The sequence below is a fragment of the Cygnus olor genome, chromosome Z, assembly GCF_009769625.2.
Source record: "Cygnus olor isolate bCygOlo1 chromosome Z, bCygOlo1.pri.v2, whole genome shotgun sequence".
Taxonomy (NCBI): domain Eukaryota; kingdom Metazoa; phylum Chordata; class Aves; order Anseriformes; family Anatidae; genus Cygnus; species Cygnus olor.
In genome coordinates this window covers 1,121,077-1,148,037 of record NC_049198.1, presented here as the reverse complement: position 1 = coordinate 1,148,037, position 26,961 = coordinate 1,121,077, and the positions used below count along the sequence as shown (strand labels likewise).

The following is a 26,961-nucleotide window of genomic DNA, read 5'->3' as shown; positions in this document are numbered from 1 at the left end:
AAAAGAGCGTCCAAGGAGAAGGAAAATTGGAAGTGAGTGTGTTGTGCCATAAGGACTGTTTGCGCTCCTTGCTAGATGACAATTGGACCAAAGGAAAGAGGGCTGGCGATGGAGGAAACGCGCAAGCTTTAACCAGCCGTGCCCCTGGGAAGCCTGGCCCCAAAGAAGAGCACCTCAGGCCGCAGAAAGCTTCATTCCCAGGCTGCCCGCCTGCCTCCACCCTGCAGGGCTCGAGGGCACTGTCACAGCCTCCGCTCCCCTGAGCTGCTCCAGCCCCCACGGCCCCTTGGTGCGGCAGAAGGCAGCCACGCGCCGCCCCACAGCCATCCTGCTCGGGATCCGATGCTCGGTGCCCCTTCAGCTCCGAGCAAAGCCACCAAGCATTCGCACCATGCCCGCAGATGACTGCCGTGCCAGCACCGGAAGCTCTCCACGAAGGCTTAATTTTTGAGTTATCTTTATCTATCTGAGTTATCTCCGCCGGAGCTCTTCAGCCTGTGACCCAGCCTGGACTCTACCTCTTGCAGCCAGGACGTCTGCGAGAAGTACCAAAGTGCTCTCCAGCACAAACGCCAAGATTGCTGTAACAGAAATACCCATTTCAGACGGATGGTTCTCAGTGGACTCACTCTAGAGCTGAACTGGAAAATTATTTTCACTCCACAGCTGAAATTAAACCGCTCAGCCTGTGAAAGGCTGGCCTTCGGTGCCTCGCGCTGCCTGTGCACCTTCCCTGCAGTGGCCAGCAGGAGCTGCTGGACCGAGGACTGAAGCAGGGCTTTGGTTTGTGCCCATCACAGAGCCACGCAGACAGCTCCCACCCGGTCTGACCCACCTGGTGGCTCTGGAGGCCAGTTGGTCCAGGGCAGCTTGCTCACGCACGGCTCTCGCTGGTCAAGGTGAGAAAATGCCAGAGCACTTTGCAAACACTTACTGTGAAAGGTCAGGTGTGATTAAACCATCAGCAGCCAAAAGGGGGTGAAGGCGTCAGGTTAACGGTTAAAACAACAGCAAAACCTTTGAATGAAGTTTAAGGGGAGAAGATAATCGTACAGAAGAGCAATTCTGATTGCACAACGGCGATGGCAGCAGCTGACACTGTTCAGAACATTTTACCAAATGGCCGCACAGCTCTTCCTGAAGGAGCTGCTATAGCTGCTCTGTGAAGTTAGCTCCTGCCTGCAGGTCCGCGCCTCAACGTTCACATGCCCTCAAGCTCCTTGCTGCATAAACACACGGGCCAAACCTCGTCTCTTCCTAGGAATACAAATATTGTTGCACCTACCAGCCTGGGTACGGAGGCACAAAACACCACCATGCCAGAGCTCAGCAAGCCACGCGGGTACTCAACGAGGAAATCAAATTTAACCGTCAGTGATCATTTTTGCCTATATAGCCACGCCTGTGTCTCACCTTCAGGGGGCTCAACCCCAAATGCCCCAAGCTCGCCGCCCTCTTTGGGTCCCAATTTTGGGAATTGGAAGGGGCGGCGTGGGGACAACCGCCCGCACCCACCCCACGTGGCCGACGGCGTCGGTTTCGTGACACCCGGCGTGGCTCCGATCCGAGTAGTTTTTAAATGCTGATTAGCTCCCTAGTTTAATTTACTTTGTTTGCAAAACTCATAGCCATTTCTTATCGTAAAGGGGAGCTGATACAACGTATTTATTACCATTTATCATTGAAATTTTTATAAGACTACTTATGAATTAATCAACAATAACTGCTTTCTCCAACGCTGCTGCATTAATCTCCATATCCACTGCATAAATCACACAGAGAACAAGTTAATATACATATTTTAAGAGAAATACGGCAATATTTCCACCCTATCAACTAAGTGTATTATCATCTAGTTAGTCAATTTATAAATGCATGTGCTTTATCCAGCATCATAAATCCTGGCAGTTCAGCGTGACACGAGCTATCAGCAAAACACAATCTGACCTTTTATCGGATACTCCTGCCGTTTGAGACACCTAGGTGTGCATTGTTTCACGGGAAATGGATGATTCATGATGTAACAGAGACGACCTGGCTCCAACACGCATCTGTATGGTCATGTAGGAAAAGCTGGATTTCTTTCAGAACCAAACCATTCCCATATTCACATTATTGGACTTGTAGATTAATTTCCTTATTCTTGGAAGACACACCTACGGGCGATTGAAATATTGGGGCGTGCCTTCCTGCGTTTTATTTTCTCATAAATTGTACATCTCCTTAAAATGGCTTCAGATATTTAAAGCGCATGCTCTACTTGGAGATAATTGACTGAAAAATAGAAATACTGTTAAAATAGTTAAGGAGTATTGAGCTGTGGAAGTATTTCCGTTCTGTACAACAACAGCATTCAGACAAAATTAAAGGAAGCACACATTTGAGACTAATCTGTGACAAACACAAATTGCATTTCATTCTTTTGAAGCAAGAAGCAATCCATAAAAAAACTTTTGCGGCAGTTTCAAATCCCCGAATGTTGACATTTCCAACATCAGTGTCATCACTCTTACTCACAGCAAGAGCAGATAGCGGGTACCATTCTACCAAATGTATCTTTTGGAACACGGATGCAAAAATATTCACGTACATGTCCTGAGATGGTCACCTCTCCGCTGAGAAGTATTGTAAAGCATAAAATAAATGTGTACGCTTGTCCCTGACGATGCCCGAAGGAAAAAGCAGCGGTCCGGCACGCGGTTACGGAGCTAGCACAAAGAACTGCACAACTCAGCCCTCGACGGGGGCAGGCAGCCAGGGCGCTGCATCTTTAAGTGGTCACAGAGCTCCCCTGCACCGCCAGGGCTCCGCTGGATCCTCAGCGCCACGGGCTGGCCTCGAGCCGCAGCGAGCTGCGAGGGACAGAGCATGTGAGGCTGGCAGGGCAAGCAGGGCAAGCTAAAGTTTCGTCTAAATGAAATCCACCTCTAACTTCAAGCGTAACGGTGCCCGTAAAGGCCTTTGGGGGGGATCGGAGCTGTTGCTGTAAAGGGCTCCAATAAAAACCCAAACCAAAAAACACACCGTGAAAGACATTTAAAATACGCACGTGGGAACTTATTTTTAATTAAAACAAACCAGTATTATTGCTTCACCGGAAACTTTCACTTGAGAATTTCCATATTTCAACAACGATAAATAGATTTACGTTTGTATTGTTCACTGTGATAAAGCTTACAATAATCAATTATTAAATTGCAATTAAATTAGGATTTTCCGATGTATTTTTCTCTTTCAGACTGCAATTTTTTTATTTATAAAGTGACCGGTAATGAAACTACTGCTTAGCACATTCACTGCAGTAACTGAAGCTTTAAAAGTATGCTGGTTTGCAAACTGCAAATTTGGTTGGATTTACGGCAAAAACAGAAAACCCATCTGAGATTAATATGTCAATTTGTTATATATTCTGCAGGATTGATTGCCACTCGGCTCCTCCTAATAACCGGATTTATAGATAAAACAACTACAGTTATCAAGTACGAAAAGGACGCTCTGCCCTCATTAGTGTTTTCTTTTCTGTTTGCAGATATCGACAGGAAAATACGTATTATGTATTTTTAAAGCAATGGTGGAGAAAAAATTAGACTAAAAATAGTAGAATGAAATGCAATGCTAGAATGAACTGTAATAGTAAGTAGAATGAAATTCAAAACACTACTCGATGTTTTATTTACTGAAATGTCCTACTGTTTCTTTTAAAATCACTATTTTATATATATATATATATATATAAATGGTTTTAAAAGCAAATGCTCTCAAAAGATGCAGTCGACCATGGTACGGCTTTTTCAGTAAAAAACAAAACGAACCACAAAGGTTTTACACCGTCACGAAGAGATGAAAACTAGGAGGACGGTTGTGTGGAGCGGGAGACAAAGGGCTTCACCCAGCCACGCAGAAACACCAAGTCCCGACCGCGCGGCGTGAGGATTTCGAGACAAACACTGAGAAATCGGCACTTTATATGGACGGCATCCATAGCCCTCCTCACAAAGAGGTATCGGAGAGATTCTTTCAGATACCTGGGAAAGCCCTGGGTAATTAGCAGCTCTCTCATTATGCCCTGAGCATCCCCCAGCGCCCCGGCAGCAGCTGGCTCCCGCCGGCGGACACCTGGTGCCAGCCCAGCAGCGCCCGCTGCAGGTACGGCCGCCCGCTGCCCTGGCGCGGGAGCGAAGGCACGGCGTGGGCCGAGACCACGGCCAGTTCTCGCGGACCCTCCCCGCGCACCTCGCTCCGCATGCGAGCCCATAAATCATCCTCGCAGCGACAGCGCCGCTGGCCGGCGCGTGAAGCTCGCGCCCGTCCCACCAGGCGCGCGGCGGCTCGGCGCTTCTGCCTCCGGTTCGCGCCGCTCACAGGCAACGTGACCCACGCACGCTCGTCCCCGCCGTGTCGTTAATCGCCTCGCAGGCTGGACGAGGCCGTACGACGAGGCTCAGTGCCTCTCCTCACCTTGCCCACCACCTGTACCGCCCGCTACAAGCGCCCGCGAGCGGCGTGCCCGTGTCTGCCTTCCCCCCAGCGAAGCGACGGCGCGGCGGGCGGGCGGGCACGCGGTACTTACTGAGGACGGCAAACCTGGAGGAACTTTCCGAACTTTCTTTGTTTGTACTTCTGAAAAAAAAAAGAGAAAACGGTGTCTTCGTAAAGACGGGCTTTTTTTTTTTTTTTTTTTTTTTTTTTTTTGCCAGCGAGGTTTTCTGAAGAGCAGGCCGGCTAATCACCCTGCCCGCGGCTCCCTCCCGGCTCCCAGCGGTTTGGGCACGGCGGAGGGGTGCCAGCCCCCTGCCCACGCCAGCAGCGCTGCGAAATTGGTCATATTTTCACCTCGAGCGTTAGGGCCTTTGTTTTCGCCTCACGCGGGTCTGCTTTGAGAAAGCGACTTTCGAAGGCCCCTCGCGTGCCCCACAAAGAGGAGCGGCGGCGGCGGCAGCGAGCGCCGCGCGGCCCCTGGCTGCGCTGATCTCCCCGCGCCGTCACGCGGGGCCCGAAGCGCTGCGGTCCGTGGAAACAGGGGAGAAGCGCCGAGCGCGAAGTCACTCACCCATGGAGGTGCTGTGCAGAGGCCTCCGGCGGGGGTTATTGCTGGAGTACTGGTAGTACTGGGAGCCCGGCTTGCTGGGGGAGAGCGCCCCGGGGTTGCCGATGTCCATCTCCCCTCCCAGGAGACTTTGCTAAAAGACGAAAAAACACACACGTGTGTGCGCGTGCATGTGCAAGCTGCCTTTCCCCATCATTAGCTATTTCTCACCCCTAAAAATAACACGGCAAAGAAGCCTTCATAAGCACCCGGAACCCCGAAACCAGGACCTGCCGACATTTTAAAGGCGACATGGCAAAAATTTCCAGCTTAGCATCTTTACTTTTACTGGGAAACCGCAAAGTAATTAATTTAAAAGACGATTATTTACATTTAAAGGAGACTTATTGCCTACTTATTCAAACGCAATCAGTGTTTTAAAAACTTTTGGAGCTCCGTTAACCAATATATTTGAAAGTCGTTCAGTTTCCTCGCTGCAAACGAGACAGTTAAGCGTACAGATTTAGCCATAATAAAACTGAAGGGAAGAAAAAAAAAATCCTGCTGTTGACAGTGCGGTTGGTTCGGAGCGCATGAAGCAGCTTCATTGTCTGTCCCCACGTAAGGCAAAATTCGTAGGGGAGAATTAAAGGGATCCCGTTTTGCAAGATGAAAATCTATACGGCAGGCTGTACATAAAACGCGAGCAATGCGTGAAAATAAAACTGCGCGTTAATAATATTTTTTTGCAACGCTATCGGAAAAAAAAAGCACCTCTGAAAATCCCAAACAATTAACGCTATTGTACAGCAGCCGCAGTAGCAGCAGCAAAGGACTTTCAATATATCCATTTTATGCCTCTACCGTTAACTAACAAGAAGCATCCCGGCAAACGCAGAATTTCCTCAGCTACGAAAGGCGCCTGGTTCCCCTGAAAGAGCAGCAAACGTTATCTGACCACCACTGAAAGAAAAATTACACATCTTTAAGAGACTCCGGCAGAAGAACAATTTCCTGAGTAATGTTCTATTTGCTATAAACTACATGGAAACTTACCCATAATATATAAATCCCCTGATTATACTCTGCATTGAACACATTGTTCTTTTAATTATTCTGATACGCAATAAAACAGGTGTAGATACCACCATTTATATTAAGAACAAATTTACCATTTAATAAAGAAATTTTAAAATTAAGTACCAAAAATCTAACTTTATCGTTACTTGTAATCAACTTTTACTGACTGAACTAATTACTGTACTTGATAAAGTACAGAATGTGTTTTCCCTAATCTAAATTCTAATCACCATGTCACTCACAACAGACTTAGTAATGCTTCACTAACACACTATTCACATGCAAAATACTCTAAATAGGCCAATTATGACTCTGCCCCTGTTCCCTGGTTAACCCGCTGAGAACTGAAAAATTTCACAAGGCAGTCACCAACTAAAACAAAGGCTCCTTGTTTTAAATTAAGACAGTCTTTTTGATTCCTAAATAGCTCAACAAAGTGGCATGTCTTCTGCTGAAAGCAGTTGGTCAAATATGAGCCATGAGCTGGAAAATCAGAAATTAAAACATCCTTCTTCCTTTACTACGCTTCTAAAAACAGTCGAAGATAACTTTTGCTTCACGAAAACTATATTACTTTTTTTTTTGGTTTTTTTCCCAGAGCAGCTAAACGAAAATCGCCGCCGAGGTATGGGCAAGCGAGCCCTGACGGATGCGGCCCCAAACCCCTTCTTGGTGTGCAGCCTAGCGTTTGGCTCTGCAGACCCCTCAAAGACGTCAAAAATACAGGCACGCGAGTCAGAAACGTACTTTTTGCTAATATCTTTACGTTTAGCTCATGTCTAATATACACCTGCAATGACTACGCTCCTTTTAATAAACAACACCTGCACCGACAAAAAAAATGGTTGCAAGTCTATTGCATAATGGCAAAGAAATATATGCAAAAACTCTTTGGGGAAAAAAAAAAGGTTATCAATTCATTGTGAATATCCTCTGAAAATAAACGGGATTTTATTGAATGTCTCGGAGCATTTCAGAATGAAACAGTGCTAACCACAAAAATCCTATTCAGTCATATATTTTTATCACGTATACGTTTTAACATAAAGACAGACCTGCTAAATCTGTGCATGGTTTATCCATATGTCGGGTAGTCTGAAAGACTTACAGCCATCAGCTGTACAAATTCCTATACCCAGCCTACTAGATTTAATTTGATTTAAAAAAAAAAAAAAAAAGTCTATACGACAGCGTTTGCAAACTATTTTAGATTAAACAAGATTCACTTCAGGAGCAGAAAACACACACATACCCTATGTTGTTTTTGTTTTTTCATCCAAACATTTCTCTCTCTAAAAAGATGCAGAGGTTTCTACGGGGGAAAAAAAAAAAAAATCCCAAACTTGCATTATTACATTAGGAGTAAACAGATGCGCCAGTCCTACAGGCTGCCCGCCTTTTGTCTGTTCAGCCATCGAATACTTCTCGTTGCCACTAGTTGCACCTCACAATGACCATTCATTCCTCTTGACCTAGCAGGTAGGTGCTGAAATGCGGCTGACGACGGACGGGCTCACGTACCTGCGGCTCGCCACGCGGAGCTGACGCCCACGGGGGCTCGCGGGACGGGCACGGCGGTGCCCACGGGGCTCCCCGTGGCCGGGCTGGGTGCACGCAAGCGCCCGTGCGAAGCCTGCTCCTCGCTCGTGCTACATGTCCGCCTCCCACCAACTTTGGCACGGGTGCTGGGCTACAAGCGGCGTTCGCTGCCGCAAAGACTGGGTTTTCTCAAAAGCATCTCCCGAATTTTCCATCCGGAGCGTCGCGGGCTAATTTCTTCGTCGGCTCTCGAAAAGCGCCCGAACCCCCAACTAGCCCAAACCAGCCAAGCACCCTCCTTCGTCTGGCACAGGACAGCCAGGCACGCTTGCTTTCGAGGTGAAAAAAGAGGTGGGTTTGCGCACTTAAGGGGACCTTGCCGAGCGCCCCAGGGAGGAAAATGCGGGTAAAAACCTACACGTACTTGTTCCGCGACGCTCCTAAAAGGAACAATGGGCATTTATTGCAGTTCAGCCTACGTGTCGCACTGTTAATGGCCTGCAACAAAGAGAACGATGAAACGTCTACAAACCACGGTGCCATAGATCACGTCGCTTTTGGAGCTTGCGTTTTCTCCAAACTGGATCTCAGATGCGGCATGAATTACCAGGCATCAAAGTTCATATTTACCATTAGGACGGGATGAGCTTGAACCCAAAGTGTTACATCTGTCGAACTCCCCTGCAGACTTTGCAGAGGGGCTTACCTAAGCGCGTACGTATTGGATGTAGGGGAAGCGGGGTATCTTTGGGTGCAACCGGTGCAGCAGGCGAGACACAAAACATTACAAACCTTTGAGCTGCACAAATCCTGCAGGCGGGTGCGGGCATTATAGCGCATACTGTACAAACTGCCCCGTCCTCGCGGACCTGTACAGTTGGCAGTCTATTTGTTTTATAATAAACAAAGCGAATAATGTGCGGGATTCGCCAGTTGAATGGTAGTTTGAAGCTAAAAACAACCACAGAAGAAAATAAATGCAACAGAGCAAAATCGCATTGAGGCACGCAGCTGTATTTTTCATCAGTTGCAATGTTTTTGCTTTTGTCGTTGCTACATACAATCCTGTCTTATTTCTAGTAATTTGTAAAATAAGTCACTAACAAGTGAATCCTGCCTCCAAAATTTGAATAACTAGACAAAGAATTAAAGCTGGATGGGGAGGAAAGACGCGCGTACTATGACAAAGTAAGATCCATATGGATGCGATATTACCCCTCCTGGAAAAACACAAACGTTGCTCCATTACAAACCTGGAGTTCTGCTTCTCAAACGAAAATCGCACGAATGCCAATACCCATTTCACTTAAATTTCTGCTTCAGACCTATATAGGTAGGAAATAGATTTCTAAAAATTATTTTCTATTTCCTTTCTCGTGGAAGCAGGTGAGATTAGGGTACGACAGAGCGCTGCCGTTCGCTAATAGAACATTAAATTCAGATTAAAGGGAAACGTCCTTGAAGCCCATAATCCAAAATCCTCCGATAAAACTGATCAGGAAAAAATATTTCAGAAAAGGCCTTTTTTTTTTTTCCTGACAACCTGGATAGATTTTTTTTTTTGGCGTCTCCACGCTACATCGTGATCCAGTATCAAACGCGCCATCACGGGGATGTTGTAAGGAAGAGAAAAACGGGCTTAGAGGAGAAGAGATTAAGCTCCTTTTCTGAACGACTGCCAACCGTTTGTGCGCCGCGCTCACGGCGGAGCATCCCCGCGCACACAGCTGCAGCCCCGCTCGCCGCTCCCCAGCCCGGCGGATGGATGGGGACTGCGGGACATACGGTCCCCGCTCCGCACGGCGCACGAGACCGCGAGCCTCGGGGAAGCTTGGGAAGCAAACGGGCACGCCGCGGGCATCCCACCAGCCCTTCCCCACCCGATGCGGTACGCGCGCTGGGAGAGGGCGAGCAGGGTGAGGAGTGGGGACGAAGGCTGAGGCTGCCAGCATCGCCCTGGCCGGTCCTCAGCATCGTCAGGGCAGGTGGCAAATCCGCCGAGCGCGGGCTGGGGACATCCCACCTCTGCCGCCCTGCTCTGTGCTCGATCCGATGGCAAAAAGCGCTCAGCGAGCGCGATTCTGTGCCCGCACGTCCGCACGCTGCAGGGCAGGGCTGTGAGCTGACACCAGCATTACACGCATTGCACACGCTTTGCGTAACTCTATCGGCTACCCTGCCGAAATGCAGCGCTCTGAAAGCTAGAGCCTTTTGCGATAAACTTCCTACGCACACCAAGAATTCAGGCACTTCATCCAAGAAGAGCCCTGCTACCTTCCTGATGTTGCAGCGCTCCTCGCATCAGAAGGCTGTGCGCTGTTGAAGACCGAAGCCTTTTTGCTCGCTTTGCTCACCCCGTGCCCACCACCTCTGCGCGCCCTACAGCCTCCCTCTGCCGGGGGACCCACGTGTTATGGGGCTTTTCTGCCATCAAATTACCTTTTCCTCCAGAAAAAAGAGCACAAACCGAGACGGACGCAGTCACCCTCGGTGCCGAAGCCCCACGTGCGCCGCACACACCCGCCACAACAATTTGGGGTGCCCCCACCAAACACCAGCCCGGAGGACCGTGGCCCAGGCCATTCCCCTGCCTGCTGCCTGCGCCTCCACCACCTCGCTTGGACTCCTCCACATCACATCCAGGGTACTGCAAAGGTGCAACCAAAGCAACCCGAATTTGATGAAACCGCATCTAATTTATGCTGCAACAGAGGAATGGGAGGTCTCTTTTTTTTCTTCTTTTCAAACATCACCAATTTCTAACTGCAACTGTTCTGTTTTCTTTTCCTCCTGCAAAATCGCAGGATGCAGCATTACATCTCATCATCCAGGTCGCAGCTCCTTTTACATGCCCTACCCTCGGTTTATGAATTTTCACTTAAGTCAAGTTAACTAAGTAATGCCGCATAGACATCTGAATCATTTCTTGGTTATTTCCTTCTGTGATTTCAATCCTCTGTTTTTAATCAAATTATGAAACTAAATTTCCACTTATCATGTGACTATCAGGGCATCTGTTCATAATCTGTCCAATTCCTACAAATACTCCTTTCTTTGGCTTTTGGAAATTTGGCAGCTCTCTGTAAAATCTTCTGTGTGTCATTTACGTCCAGTATTTCTCTCTAATGCCAAGTGTAAATCGCAAACCATTGATGGCAAACACAGAGAAACAATTTCCTCCGGTTTCACTGAGTATGTTTTCAAGCTAAGGTACTGTTTTGCTTTTTTCTCAACCAACCATAATTCTTAAAAAGTATTTACAGAAAAATTTTGACTTTTAGAGAACAAAGGAGCTTCTCGCGCCGAGATTTCATTTCTCACCGAGTTCTGTTTTTTCGTGAACGCTCACAAGCACGAAGCAGGAGAAATCTTCCTGTTTGTTTTCTTTCTTCCATCTGATGGCAAATAACCTTTTTGTCTCGTTTCTTCTGCCTTCCAGGGCGGCACCTTCAGATGGCTGCGCGCAGTGTTCAGCGCTTTTCTTTTGACTCTGACCTTTTCCACTAAAAAATGCTTGCAGGTATTATCAAATAATTTCTCACGTTCAACCAGCCCTCGTGCATTAATGTCATCAGTATCAGTTCTCTAGGTCTCGTTTTATTATTATTTTTTTCACTCTCTCTTCATCTGCGTGATTTAAAATTGCTCTTTAGGCTTAAACCTTTCTGGAGTAATTTTTCCCAGTTGTGTTGTTCTGGGGACCGCCTGTAATACCAGCACAACAGCAGGAACTTCCCAAGTTCATTCAGTGGTTTCAGCAGCATTTCGTGGACACGCAGCTGAACAGAGCGCTCTTAACTATGCCTGAGGCTCGGCAGCCTCTGACAGCAAGGATTTCCAATTTCTTCTCCACTCGTTTTCCTCATCTCTTCCAGGTGAGCAGGAGAAAAAAAGCCAAAAAACATTTGTAACTTTTCCCCTCATTTTCCCCACATTTACTCTTGTATGCTTGCTTCTTCCTCTGCCTTTATTCACCATTATGCACGATGACTCAGATGATTATACTGCTGCTTGATTATCACGAAAGGTTAGCTACTTGTCTGCATTAACGATCCCATCTTTCACATTTGCAGGGAATGATTTCACCATCAACTGCACAGTTTTCAGTGTTTCTCTAAAGCTTCGGTAGAATGAAAATATTTCATTTCCTCGCGTTCGGGGAAAAATGGATAAAAAGCGATTCAGCTGAACAAGTGCGAGGCACAAAAAAAATCAAGGAAAGAAGGGACTTCCTCCTCCACTAAGGAGTTTTTTAAATGCAGTCTTTGCTCTGTTTGTGATTTTTTTGCTGTGCAGCTTCTGCTGGAAGTGCTTGGAGTTGGAGATAGCTCCTTTGCCACAGCCCAAACGGCGATACCAGCGGGTTCCCTGCTGCGAAGAGCAGCAAGAACGGCCCTATAACGGCCGCATTTAAGGGGGTGCCCCGTGCCACCTCTGGGGATGATCCCGAGAGCACCCAGCGCGTGAGGGTGGCAGGGGAAAACGGGACCAAAGAAGCAAGCGGAGACTTTGGTCAAAGTCCGTGGGCAGCGGTTCACGGTTGGAGGGCCCTCGTGCTGCTGGCTGTGCCCAGAGGGGACGGGATGACGCTTTTGGTGACTCTCTGGTGCTGCAGATGGCCGAGGTGCCAGGGCTGGCCCCGTGCCACACGGGACAAAAGCCCACGTCCTCACCTGCAGATGTGCTCCCCGAGCAGGGAAATACTTCTGGAAACAGCAGCGCGCCAGAAAGGAGCTGGACGTAGCCGAGGGCGTGAGGCACAGCTGCCTGTGCCTGAGAAGATCCAGCCCAGAGCCATCTGCCACCAAACACCGCGGAAATCCAGCGCCTGGGATGTTCAGAGCGCTCCCACCTCTTTGCAGACTGTAATACCACGTGACAACGTTCAAAAGACTTCACAGTCAAGGAACTGAAGCTTGGAACTACTGGAGGGATTGCTCGTGCACGAGGAAGCGATTCCTACCCGAAGCGCGTCGGTGGAACCGCTGTCCAGGGCAGACGACTCGGTCAGGAGCTGCACAGCCCCGGTCCAGACCACGCCAAACCCTCTGAAGGCGCCGGGGCCTCCCGGGTGTTAACGAGGGAAGAATTTGGCCGGCGGTCAGCAGCTGGATGTTCAGGGATTGTGAATATAGCGAAGCTTTGTCTGCAGTGCTTTTACGGAGCAACACGGCGACGCGATAAAGGAGGCTTGCCGCATCACGGAGAGCCCAACTGATCTACGACATCTTTCAAAATTATCAAAAAATCCATAGTCCGCTCAGAAACATGAGCTTGATATATATTTTAATGTTCCTAGATGCGAAAAAGTGTGCTACATCAGAGTATTGGCATGCGGCGAAAGCAGGGTACCGTAAAAAACCCCCCACTTTCTGCAGGGTTCAATAATAATCGGACGAAACCAGTGCCGTCGGTTTGTGCACTGGGGCTGCTCACTAAACCTGAAATGCGTGTCCTCACTCCCCGACTTTCACAGCACCTCCCAGCACCCAAGCAGCCGTATTTCCGTGCAGCTCCGAAGCTCCCAACATCTCCAAGTGCCCGCTTTTTCAAACATCTCCGATCCTATACCATCTGGTAAGTATCAGCATCGCGGTCACTTGTGGGGGGGAGACGGATAGGAGACAGGGAGGATTAATGACATGCAGAAACGAACGCTGTGCAGAGAACGACATTTTTGCACTATTTTTCCCTGAGAAAAAATACTGAAGACTCGCTGGCAAGAATTCCTCAGCCGGGCTCTGCTTTTTTTCAGTTCAAGTAAGCACTTCAACATGATTCAGTAAGGATGTCCTACCACTACTCGCTTCAAAATGGTTCTCTCTGGCAAATTATTACAAACCCTAAAAAAAGCCCCGTTAACCTAACAAGGCAATTATCATCACTCTTCCCCGTGTAAGCATTCGACTACAAACGGCTCACAACAAAAATCCTGGCTCAAGTTGTCTCAGGCAGGGTAAAACACTCTGACACGCCTCAGTCTTGAAAAGGTGTTTGGTGGCTGAATTCCCATTTTTAATGATATAATTATTGTTTTCCCTTTGAATAGGAGAACACAGAAAAAGGCTTACAGAAGTTCAAATGCATGGGAAACGGCCTTTTTCTGAAATTATGTTAGTAATATTTTTAACCAAAGAAAAGTTACTGTAAAAACATCTAAGAGACCGAAGAAACTTCCTGTCCAAAGAAATAACAAAACCCATGCTAAATACTTTAAGTGCCTCGGAGGATGTGTGGGTTTTTTTTTTTCAGGCTTATTACTATTCATCAGCCTGAAAGATAAACAACGCCCTCCCCCTTTTTAGGGCAGAAGCAAGATTTTGCAGGAAAAAGAAAAAGCTGTCCGCAGACTAAAAGCCGTTTAAAGATCCCCAAACGATCCTGCGTGTCAGACACGAGGCCTGGGACTCGGAGGGGCTTGGGAAGGATGCTTCCATCCCCACGCTCCCATCAAGAAGCGTGCGCTTGCCTGGGGCGAGGCGCAGGGAAGTGAAACCTCAAGCACACGTTGGAAAGGAAGCGGGGGGAAGAAGTGGGCTTTGGACCCAACGGTACATGACAAGTTGGAAATAAATCACGTTCGTGGCGTCCCCGTCAGTCCATGCACGCCGCGGGCACTGGCAAGGGGAGGGCAAGGGTGGCTGGGTCCCCCCAGCCTCCTCTTGGAGCTATAACATCACTTCTTTTTTTTTTAAACCTATCCATGCAAACACACATAAAGCCAACCGATGACACGAATGTGGAACTTAAACTACAGGAACTTTCCTTTTTTCTCTTTCAAATTTCCCTCTGCTCCTCGCCGTCTTTTTTCATGTACCTAAAACATTTGCTTCCCAATGGAAACTGATCCACCCGTACACGACGTATAACTGCGGCTGAACAAAATGTGAAAGCTTCTTCACTTCAAGTAGAGTCTGCAAAGCTTAGGTCACCTTGTGCTTAAGACAGGACAAAAAAACTCAGAATTGCCCTGCGACAACAACAAAATTGGCAAATTCAGCTGCTCTGAGGAACCGGCAGGAAGAAAAAGCACCTTTTTGTGCTGACACAGGTGAAAGGATAACAAGCTGGCGTTTGGGTGAGTCAGAGCAGAGCGTGCCACCCGGCCAGCTCTCCTCCAGTGCTGCACGCTGCCCTGCAGCTAGCTCAGAAAATGCACTTTCAAGCGAAAATGAAGTTTTGCCTTCTTGGTGCCACCGAGGGGGCGTTTGGGGCAGCTAGGGAAGAGCAGACCTGCTGAGCGTCCCGCTTGCTATCACATGGCTGCGTTTCCTCCTTCCTTTTTGCATGGAAGAGGTAGTGAGGATCTTCTCTGTTGTGGAGGCAACATTTTGGTTTGCCTACGCTGCAGAGAGAGGCTTTGCTCCTGCTCTGCAATACTGCTGCTTTCGGGGAAGCCAGCACGAGCCATCCACTCAAAGCAAGTGCCTGCACGGGCCGGTATCGATGTCCATAGTCAGCAAAGGAGTGCACGTGGGCATGTCCCCACCTGGGTCTTCTCTTATTTCTTTACAAAGTCCAACTCCCACCATCAATACAAGGTTTAGTAATGCTTTCAGAGCCAAAAGATGCAGAAAAGAGCTGGCGTGGAGCAGAGCTGGCAGCACCCCTTCAGGCTGCCATTAGGGCCAAACGTCACAAAATGTGGAATCAGTTTATCTGAAAGACATTGTTTACAAATAAATCAAAGCCACTAAGCTAAGCTACTTGGCAGAAAGGAAACACCAGGCCAAACAGAAGCACTGCGGAGAGCAACGTTTTACAGGCACTGCTTTCTTCTCGACTGCACCTAGCGCCCCGTGGAGATACACACAACGTGCCTTACAGCACGGAACCGATAAAGGAAGGCAGCAGAAAAGAAAGCAAAGAGCCAGCAGAAGTTACATGACAAAACTTTTAAATCCCGACAACTTCAGAATGAGATTCTAGAAACTGGAAAACTAAAGGATACTGGCACAGCATTGTTGCTGCCCTACCCAGGCCCAGTAGCAAGAGTAGGCGAGGAAGAAGCCTCACTCGTCCTTGCTGGGCTACTTCAAAATATGCATCAAAGACGATTTCCTTTTGTTCACTTGTAATCCCGAAATTGTCTGTGCTGCTCCACATGTGGACAACCACACGAAGTCTATCATATGATATCAGGATGTGCCCATAAATCGCGTGAGCAGTAGAAGTTTCCATGCGTGTTGTGCCATGGTCGCACCAGGGATGATGGACGCTCTTCTGGTGCTTCTGCAAGAGCACGAACTGCAAATGTACTTTCTCACAAGTCTTCCAAAGCTGGGCTACAAATCAGTCATTTTACAAAGCCTGCCCAAGATTGGTCATCACGGAATAAAACTTTCAAAAAACGATTAAGAGGAAATACATATTGAAAAGAAAATAGCAAGGACTCCTGGAAAATTCTCACTGTTCAACACCAAAACTTTCCAAAAAGGGGAGCAATGAACCAGGACGCAACTACTGGGTAGTGTTTGGGACAACGGTGGCTGGAAGGGCACTAGGTGAAGGCAGAGGATCTCTGCTTCCAGCAAGACGTGGGGCAAGACGCAGGTGACTCTTTGTGACGACGCAAGATGGCCTCATCTGAGGCCATAAAGCAGGGGGGAGTTTGTGGCTGATTTTCTCTGTAGACGGCTATGATGTGCTAAGCAGTTAATTGGCATTTTTTTTGCATTACATTAAAGAATAAAAATCTCTGTCTAAAAGCTGTATTTGTCACAGTACCTTGTTATCCAATGTCTATGTCGTAAAGGTAATCCTGTATATTACAGTGGTATGTAAAAAACCAACAGAGGAATACCCAAGTGAGTTATATTTTCAGTGATTCCGTTGGTTTTTATTAGACTTTATATGCATTTTCCCCAGATACTTTTGAAAGACAAGGATGTTGGAAATATCCATAATTCTACCTCTCGTGTAGCTTATACCTTTACTCTTAAAAAAAATAATAATCTCCTGACAGTCAACCAGGATCCATTTTCAAAGAAGGAAAACAGTTAAAAAATAAAATAGAAAGACCTATAAACATGCAGACAGATGGCTATATTCTGTCATTAACTTCAAAACAAAATAAAAATATTAACTTCTCCATTGTTGCTAAACATACTGCAGCAAGACTTGAATGCCTGGCAGACATGCACCTCATCTGCTGCGAAGGCATAAAGACATACCTGGCTTCTGTGGTACTATTATTTATTATTTGTTAAGCACCAACAATGTGTTCAGCACTTTTCAAAGCCAGAAGGGGCAAAAGTGTACTTTAAAAATGCTGCACCCGAGGTAAATAAGACCACGGACACGGGAGAGCAGGAGGGCAGTATGAGGGAAACCCATGCTGCCACGCATCCGGCCTAACAATAACAGGTCTGAAATAAGAATTTGGAAAATATCCGGCTTGTAAAGCTGGCAGGTGTAGAGATAGCAGAGTTTTGCACTGTTTGACTGGAGGAGAGGACAAAGAGGGTATTTTGAAGTTTGCCTGCGAGCAGCGCGGCCTGGTTAGCAGTGGGCAGGTTGGCTGCCGGGCTGGGCAGGTGCGGGCCCACGGCTCTTCTCTGAGCTTGGCTGAGCCTCCACAAACACCAGCGTGTGGCTGGCACTAACCACCTCTTACTGATACCTTCAAGAGCCAAAAACTGAACTTTGCAAAAATGTCAAGATTTTGGCGGGCTGTCACAGAGCCTGCATGCACTGTCCTGCTGACCCGCAGGCATTAATGTCCCACAGGACTGAGAAAGAGGGAAAAAAATCCCACCCCCTTACACAAAAAGTTTGATCATTTGTGTAATCCACTGAACAACGTCCATTTTAGAGGTGTGACGGGGCTCAAGGCCTACTCCTCCACCTGCGAGGAACACGTCCAGCCCCTCGCACAAAGCCCTCCTCCTCCTCCCGCTGTGCTCACACCAGCCGCAGACTGCAGCAAAACACAAGACAGTTACGGGGGAAAAAAAAGGCTGTGAAAGGGGAACAATGAAAATCAAGCAAAACAGGAAAGGGGAAGCGAGAAAGACACACCACAAGGCCTTGCTAATTCGTTGGTCGATGGCCCCCAGCCTACAGATGCGGAGGCCTAGTAGCTCAGGCACGGCTGCACTGAAATGGGGGTTTCTGCTCCTGGGGGGTGATTCAGAGAACCCAATACCAGGAGCCGATCACCACACAGGGAGCAGAGGGGCTCCCCAGCTCCGACCACCCCTCTGCCTCGCATTTCTGAATGGCCCCACAAGGCCCAAGGCCTTTAGGTAATCGGGGGGCTCCTAAGGGTCATAGGCAACATAGGTGGGACTTGGAGCCTGAGTCCCATTTCCCTGGAATGCACTGCGCTGTGTTGCCCCAGGCAGTTTGTCATTCTGTCCTCTCTTTTTATGAGAGTTACTTTTATGCTGAATTAAAACAAGCTAGAGAAGCATCTTCAGATGTGAGAAGACAAAGAATTTCCTAAAGAAGTAGGGAATGCTCCATGACAACTCTAAAGCCGTTTGATGGCGCTTGTGTGTCTGAGGTATCAGCGGGTTTTCTTTTTTTAGGCAGGATGAGAGCACAACTTAGTCATTGTTTTTAATTATTCCATACATAAATAGCTCCTAGGATTCATATCCTCATACATACCCTGAAATCTCTACTTGTCAGAAGAAATTGCTCCTTTTTTTTTTTTTTTAAGCCAAGAAGCAAAGGAATAAATCACACAATAATAGAAGCCCGGCCAGAGCGTCATCTTCTGTCACCTCTAAGGTCACTGCTGGTGAAGGCTGGCACCAGACACCGAGGGGGAAACTGCAATGCTGAAACACGGTCTTTCAAGGGGGATGTGAACATCTTTCTTTCTTTTTTTTTTTTCTCCAGTTATTACCAAGGAGGAAGTTAAAGAACTTTCTGTGAAAATCAGGTGGTGAGAGTTTACTGGAAGGCTCTTAAAAATATACAGATCGTGGGCTTGTGTTTATCTGGACCTTCCCAAGGAGTATGCATTGAAACAGGTGAAAAAAATCTAGAGCCAATGCAGCAAGAAATATCTGCTGAGTTTATGGCATCGGTTTGTTAAAACACTGATTTATCGGTGTTTACATGTACCAGACTGTTTACTGACTGATTTGAATGACTTAAAATATAAATATCAGCCCATGCAAAGCGTAAGCAAAAGAGATGCACTAGGTTTCGAAACTCGGGGAGATCTAGACAACTTGCAGATTGTCTGAATTGCAACTAGAAATGCTGTAAAGAAGTTTGCAAAATGAGAGAAATATTACTTATAAATGTGAATTAATAGCTCTCTTAGAAAGTACAGACTATGACTAGATTTTGTGTAGCATATATTTTGAAAATAGTGTTCATTTTAATAATCAGCATTCTGTGTCTATCTGTGCCTGTAAAAGATCTCGTTTCTCCATCTTGAGCTGTTCTGTATGTGAAGTTCCTGTCTGCAGCCGCATGGTAATTAAGTGTGATTAAAGATGCTATTCATTCCCCTGCAAAGCAGCAGGTAACCACATGTCAGAAGGGGGTGGTGGAAGCGCGGAGTAACTTCTGGGCAGTAAAAAGGCTATTGGAAATGGTCTGTTGGAAATGAGCAATGCGACAGCGCGCAGCAAATGCTACAAAAATGGCCACGTGGGTTTGTGGCAACTACAAGAGATCGACGCGTTCCTAAGCGTTACAAACCCCAAGAAAAAAATATTTAAAATCACCTCTATTCCTGTGTGCACTGGGAGCTGCCGAGAGCCCAGCTGCGGCCTAGACACGACTAAGAGAAAGGCACACAGGAAAAGCCCGCCAGCAACCCGGCCCCGCAGTAACAAACAGAAAAGGGAGGTTGAGAGGAGTCGGGGCTGGAGAGAAGGCTGGGGGCGGCCATGGGAGAAGGCCGAGCTGCCTCCCAGGGCCTGGCACATCAACCAGAAGGGTACTTCGTCTGAAAGGTGTCAGAAATCAGGTCAATAGCAGCATGGCGAAGCTTCGCCCCAAAATCCATTTCTCATAGCTGTCACGATCCTTTGAAATACCGGCGTGCGTGCTGTTTGTGTACATGCACACACGAGCTCCTCGTCTCGCCGTGATTCCATAAAATGGCCAGATAGAGCTGGAGTTTAGCACCCCGCAGGCCAGTAATCCAAAAGGCTCATTTAACAGAGGTAATGGGCACAACTGGAAAGAGGGAAAATTCCATGTAAACACCAGCAAACGTGTTTTTACTGGGGGGGTGGTGAAAGATTGGAAGAGGCTGCCCAGATGAACTCTGCCCTGGGAGAACTCTGCCCTACTCGAAACCCATCTGGGCATGGATGGGTTGGTGGTTTTTTTTGTTGTTTGTTTGTTTCTTTGTTTCTTTTTAGGTTTTATGCATTTAGATTAGCAGAAGTTGCCAAACCATACCTTATATGCCAAGGACAGCATCCTTGGCTGTCAACCTTGGACACACCAGGGCACTCACCAGTCAACTCTGAGCCCTGCAAATTGCCAGAGTTAGTTAAAGCAGACTGCCTTTTTGCTGGAGGTCCTCCATCAAGCCCTGACCAGACGTGAACCAGCAACGTGCCGTGTAGCGGGGTCACAACTTGCTGTGGTACCACCGCAGGCGAGCATCACTCCCCTTTTTATCGCATTCACGATAGCACAGAAAGTCAGAGTGCAGTGACTGCAAAGGCAAACCAAGCTCCTATTAGCACTCAACCACAACATAAACCTATTATTGCACATTACAAATAGCAGTGCTATTCTGTTGCCAGGTTATAAGCTCCAGAAAGGTGCCCTTGGAATGCTCACTTCCAACAAAATAGCCCTCAGCTTAACATTTGATCCAAAGGGCTAAGAGAAAAGCACTTCCTTTTACCACTAAATTGCAGTGTTGGGTTTTAGCATTTCTTCAATTATGATATGGACAATGAAACCGTGTCTTTCTGGATGCATGAGGAATTCTGCTAAATGAGCCATTCAGACATCTGAACTTAAGTCTGTTCCTTTAATACATTTGATTAACATGGAAATTTTATCTCTTATGTCATTATTTTAGTGCTGTAACATCAAAAACATTAGTCCACAACGTGCCCACGATCACAGGAGGATAGTTTATGGGCGCTAGAACTAATTTCTGGAGCAGAAGCAATGATTCCACCTCCCAAAGCAAGATGCTCGAGCACAAACGATGACAGAGGTGAACCTTCTCCAACTATAAATCACCACAGAAGTTAGCAGGAGAAACGCTGCTTCCCAGCCCCGCTGAACACAGTGGGACTTTTGCCACCGACCAAAATGTTATCTGGTATCGAAGTATCAAAGGCTATACTTAGAGTGGAGCATAATTTTATTTTGCACCATATTTCTCGCGGGGCATATCGCATCCCCACGCAGCTGTGGCTGGTAAGCACATATTGCCCAGTCAAGAGGTCGGAGCGTCCAAATATTTAAAAGCAAATAAACAAAGCGCCGTCGCGTTCGTTCAGGGCACTGGCACTTCACATCTCATCACAAAAATGGATTAGCAATAGACTTTGTAGGACCTACGTTCCTTGGTACATTAGGTGTCTTTTATCATCTTAGTATAGCTTTTGCGTGTGTTTTTATAGGGATGGAGAATGAAGGAGGAATTATTATAGGTAAAGGAATCTTGCCGTCAAAATGTGAGGAAATCTAGTTATTTGACTAAGCAAAAAAATACTGAGTGATTTGTAGCACAAGAATAAAATGAACTCGCTGTGTCTCCAGAGGTCTGCAATATGATCTTCAGAAAAGGTAGCTTGCCAATTTAATTGAGGTAGGAGTTATTTAATTTTTTTTTATACAGGTATAGTTTTCAATAAAACTACATATGCCTATAACACTGCAATGGCAGATGTGTCTCGATTATTAGAGGTGGGCTCTAGGGAATATATACAATGGATCTTGAAATCCGTAAGCAGCTGTTTGGAAGGGAGGGGTGGAACATTGCAACACACACACATGTTCCTTAAGTGCAGTAATGTTTTGTTATTTTACTGCAGGTGTATTACAGAGATGAAATTTAATAACTTATTGTATACAATACCAATAAAACCGAAAGATTCTTTGCCCTGACGTTCCTGAACAAAGTACAAATTAGAAGCAGCTCTGAGCCCAGCAGCGCTGTGCACTGACACGCACACAACCCCTGCTCACACCTTCCCTGGCTGCAGGCAGAACGCTGCCTTTTTTACTGTTTACTAGGAAAATGTGGTCAGGCCATAAAAAAAAAAAAAAAAAAAAAAAAGGGAAAAAAAAATAAAACAAAACCCCATAGTGCTCTGCAAGATAGTGAAGAACGTGCTGCTGAACAACAAAAAAAAAAAGCAAAAGCATTTGAATGCACGGGACAGCCTTTGTGAGTTCAGCTGTGAGGTCTCCGAGATGCCCGAAGCCCCTGTGCAATGCTACCAGAGTTATTTTTCTAACAGCTATTCTGCAGTGGCTTAAATCGGAAGCCTGATTTCAGAATATGCATTAGTCTCAATCTCATGCTGAATGAAGCACTGAAGAAGGACCTTTTAAAAGTACATATCAGATAAAAAGATAATCCCTCTTGCTTTTTCTCTTTTTTTTTTCCCCCTTTCTCTCTTTGCTGGACTCCTCTTAACATAATTAGAGATGTTGCAACAATTCAATAATTCACAGCAGAAAAAGGAAGTCCCAGTACTTCTGGAAGAAAAAAGAAAATGGGCAATCGCTATTTCTGTCCATTCCCTTCTCAGCATGAGAACGCTATTATGCAAGGATTTACACACTTATTGGGCACACAGGCACGGGCAGCTGGGCTGAATTAATCCATACGCACTTGCCACAGAAGCTGCCTCGGTCTTTCATTCCCATTATGCTCATTTTAAAGTTTTCCAGCAATATTTCCATTACCTCTATACAAAATCCCTGTCAAAGGTATGTTATAAACACCCCCTAGTCTGCTCAATGAGCCTCGAACGTTCAAAAATTAAAATCCAAGGCTTGACAGACGGGGGACTGAAGCCCCATCGTGTGCCAAGGACTCCTCTCGGTCTCGCCAAGTCCCGTGGAGTCTGGACGTGCTGGGATCCCCCTCGCCCACGACGTGCAACCCTTCTGCCCCTGCCACCCTGCCCCAGAGGGATGGGGGAGCGAGGGAAGGCGGCACGGAGAGGAGAGAGGAGCCCGGGCACACGGCAGGGAGGTCAGGAGGGAGCGTGTGATGTCCCTGCAGATACTTTGCCTGTGGCCTTCCCTTCGGCAGCCTTTCCCTGTACCACGGTACCTTGAATCAAGCTGAAGTCCAGCAGATGTGATCTCATTCGGGATTAAGTTTATAATATTTTGGTAGCAGGTATTTAAAAACAAAACCAAAAAAAGAGAAAAAACTGGCGGAGCTTGTGTAACTCTACTCGCTTTTACCTTAACGCTTTGTTCCAGACCCAGCTTTTGACATGGGCTGGTTCCAGCTAGCCTCAGAGTATTTCTAGAACACCGAGTAAATCAGCACAGCCAAAAACAACATCGAGGCTCGCTTCTTAATAGTAAAAACAAGTCATCCTAGGACTTGGGGATTCTGCTTGAAGTTAAACCACCTTAAAAGCCGAACGTCCTTCACTCTGCACTTGCCAAAAAGGCATAATCCAAATCATCAAAGAACTCTAATTTATTCCCACACACCATCTCATGCGTTGCCTTGGAAATCTATGGTGGATGTTTTCTGGCCATCAAGCTCACTTTACAGGTCTCTTTATTCATTGCTTTTTTGAATTAACCATCGCCCAGAAAAGCACGGTGGCCCTGGATTATTCAAAGTCAGTCTCATCAACTATGAACTGATGAGTGGATCCTCGCTACGCCGAGCAGCACGTTACCAATAGTCTGGCAACCATATTCTATACATCCAGACCCTCTTGCAGAAAGGCACATCAACGTTTCACAAACACTGCACGAGTAACACAATTTTTTATTTTTAAATTGTGTTATTTAAATGATGTTTTTATCTGTCACGCGGGAAACCGAAGCGCGGAACCAGAATGAAGTTAGATGAATAAAGTAGGAGCGTTTTGTGAAATACTACTGCCTTGCTAATGCCCCCAAACCAGCCCAATTTTTGAAAAAAAAAATGGATCTTTGGGGAGATGGTGAGTAGCACAGAATTAAGACAACACACAAAATCCTGACTTAACTGAATGAAATGAGATTTTTGTCGTTAACTGCAATGAAGCCAGTATTTCAAAAGTGCCTTGACAACAACTTCGGTACATGTTTCTTCGATGGCTTCTCTCTAATGGAATTAAATGGTTCCCAAGATGAGCTTTCCTCCATCCCCACTGTAATCTGCGTTGTATCTGCTACGGTTTTCTGTGAGAGCAGAATTGGGCCCTGGGCTCGGGACTAAAACCCATCCCGGAGTAAATGGCTCGCTGTGTGCCTGGCCTCTTCTCCTTGGTGTGAGCAGAGCACGGGAAGGAAACCTCAGATCGCTGCTGCTGTCTGCACGAAGAGGGGCTGGTGTTTTTTTTCGTACCAGAAGATTAATAGGTAGCAAGTTCAATATCGTTAGGTATTTAGTTTTCCTTAATTGTTCCAGGAACTCATCTACAGAGAGCAATGCATCACATCTGGAGGTAGCAATTTACCTTTCAGAAATCAACAAAATCTGCACGCTCCTCCTGGGTCTAGGAAAAAGGACTCCTCCCGCGCGACTCCTCCCGCTGCACAGGGCCCTCTGACAACTCGAAGCTTCGGGATGTTCTCAGTTCTCTGTAACATCACCACCGATGTTTTCTTTGGAATTGACCAAATATCCTCTTCCTTAGTATCTCCTGTCTAGGTTAGCCAATCTTTCTCAGCACACACGAAAGCACGACCTAGAAATCTTGCAGTAGACTTGTAGTTTTTAAATTTTCTTCCCAGCCTGAAGGTTCATGCTTGTTAATAATTTGGTGGATCCTGATAGTTCTGCAGCCTGGAGAACAGACAACAGATGGTCCAGCCTTGGCATTCAGCATTATTCCTTCTGTACCTTTCAGGAATTCAAGAGATTCTTATTTTAGAAATAGCTCTTCTCCTTCACGTCTGGGCATTGGTCATCTGCTTCATCCCCTTCTCCATTACACTTCAACAAAGTGGATGCGTGCGGCAGAAAGAAAGATCCTATTCCCCGGCTTGGAAATTCTGTTATTCGTATTATTTTGCAATATTTACCTAATATTCTTCAAATTTTCATGAGTTGAAACCACAAAAAAGGGAGAGAGGGTAGGCAGGGCAGTAAGTTTTCTCCATCAGTTCTTCACTGACCCTACACAACCACAGAGCACTCCGTGGAGGACACCATGAGACGATCTGCCCAGACAGCAGAGCTATGTCTGCTCCCACTGAATCCTGAGGAAATTCCAGAACTGGTCCACGGAAGCGTGGGCAGTGATTACTCAGTGACATCATTCAGGAAAAAATTGCACCGACTCTCACGTTACATTGGCTTGCTTACTGGAATCGGCGAGGTTTCGGTTCTAATGCCTGGACAAGGCACTCTGAACTCATTTCTGACTTACTTTCAGTATTACAAGCCCTTTCCAATGCAGGAAGATCGAAAGAAAACCAAGAAGCGGCGAAGAAAAGGCGCGTTTTGAGATGAAATCTGGAAGTCACGTGTGGACAGACCCCGCGCCCCGTGGGAGCGCTGGGGGCAGCAGCACGTCCTGCTGGTTCCGAGCAGGGCAAAGCTGAAGCATGGGGGGATTTTACAGCAAAAAGTGGCTCCTAAACTAGTTAAGAGCTACTGCAGTTCTTTTGGACCGGGTGAAGACAGAGTTAGGCGTGCGACCTTCTGTACTCACCTGTTCTGGCTGGTGCCACTGAAATCAGGAGGTCAGTCACTTGCTGAAATCGATCCATTTTGCTACGCAAAACAAGCCTTGTTTTCAAAACACGAGAATAGGCCGCTTCCCCATATTACTAATTTTTTTTTTCTCCTGGCAGATTTGAACAGTGGAAAGCTCTGAATATTAAGGAGGCCATTAAACTCTTTCAATACTTTCCCAAAGTAAGAAGCTGCCGCACTCAGGAAAAGGAAGCCTAGCACTCTTCGTGAGCAAAATGAATTTAAACACATGATTAATATTGCTACTGAAATTAAAAAGAAAGTGTCTTTTAAAAAAATCAATTGTCTTGAAACAAAGCACAGACTTGAGGCTATTGATAGTATTTTTAGACTCAGACTTTCTCTGGAGACTTAAAAGTATGCAAATGCAAAGTGCACGGAGGCACACACACACGTGCTATACCTTTGTATTACATTGGCATTTTATTATTTAATTAAACTACTCTTATTTTTCTAGCTCACGCATGCTTCCCTTGAGACGGCTTTGCTGTTAGCCTGCTGGCCTTGACTTCCAGCCAAAAACAATTCAGAAACAAAAAGGGACAACAAATCATATTTTCACAGACATTTTTATCCCTCAATACAACCTTGTTTTCACACAACATCATACAGATTCTATGAAAACTATAATTTATTGCAGTAGCCATCCAAAGCTAGGGGCTGACACGAGCTCTGCGGTGTGTTTCCACTTTTGCAGTTCCTGAAGTTGTGCTGCCAGGAAGGAGCCGCTACGCCGAAACACTGCAGCATTGTTGCGGAGGACAATAATCAGTAGTTTGCAGCAGCTTGGACCGGGGCAGGATTAGGTCAGCCCAAGTGCTAGCGGTAGCCCGTAACCGTATCCTGGCTAGCACAGCTCGGGCAGGAGCTTTAAAAGAGGCACTGGCAAACAGAGCCCACGCTCGCAGCCCTCGCCGTGCGTGGCGGAGCCTGTCTCCAGGATGCCCAGCTTTAAGACACGAACCTCGCTTATCAGAGTATTTATCACAACCTCTCTGCGGAGCAGACTTCCACTTACCTGGTGGCAACCCTGTAAATTCGAATCTCTTCCATACGACGAGTACGAACCCCTTTCTGTTTTACCTGTTAATAAGAGAGAAAACAGATAGATGTGTAACGGATATAAACAGATACATACAGCGTCTCTAAGCGCTTTATACGACGCTCCCCACGTTCCCCAGTGCTGTTTACATATGTAAAATAGGCACTGCTGGCTGCGTAATGTATGGAGGCAACAGAAAGGGATTAAGGCTTCCTCCAGCTGAGGGTGGCAACGTGAAATAAACTTCCTAACCCCCGCTGCACTGCTCCACGCACCTCCGGAAACCGGGATGGGGAGGGCCCCCGCTCTGCCCCATGCCGAGTGCTGTCCCTTCTCGCCCCACGGGGCACCTGCACGGCCCCTCCATCGCGCCCTGGCCCGGGGAAATTCCTTCCCCGAGCCGGCCGCCGATGGGTCTGGCACCTGGCAGCCGGACACCGG

At 46.9% G+C, this 26,961-nt stretch overlaps 1 protein-coding gene across 21 annotated transcripts in view; it reads right to left on the bottom strand.

The window, feature by feature from the left end:
* Positions 1-26,961, bottom strand: part of TCF4 (transcription factor 4) — a 211,569-nt gene that overhangs the window by 81,289 nt on the left and 103,319 nt on the right. For 19 of the 21 annotated variants that reach the window (XM_040541721.1, XM_040541709.1, XM_040541708.1 and 16 more), the window contains 3 exons: positions 26,497-26,561; positions 5,051-5,180; positions 4,571-4,620 (listed from right to left, as the gene is read on the bottom strand). In XM_040541721.1, coding sequence (XP_040397655.1) covers positions 4,571-4,620; positions 5,051-5,180; positions 26,497-26,561 — 245 coding nt within the window. The remainder of the gene's footprint in view (positions 1-4,570; positions 4,621-5,050; positions 5,181-26,496; positions 26,562-26,961) is intronic. The other 2 variants (XM_040541719.1, XM_040541720.1) reach the window with 1 other exon arrangement.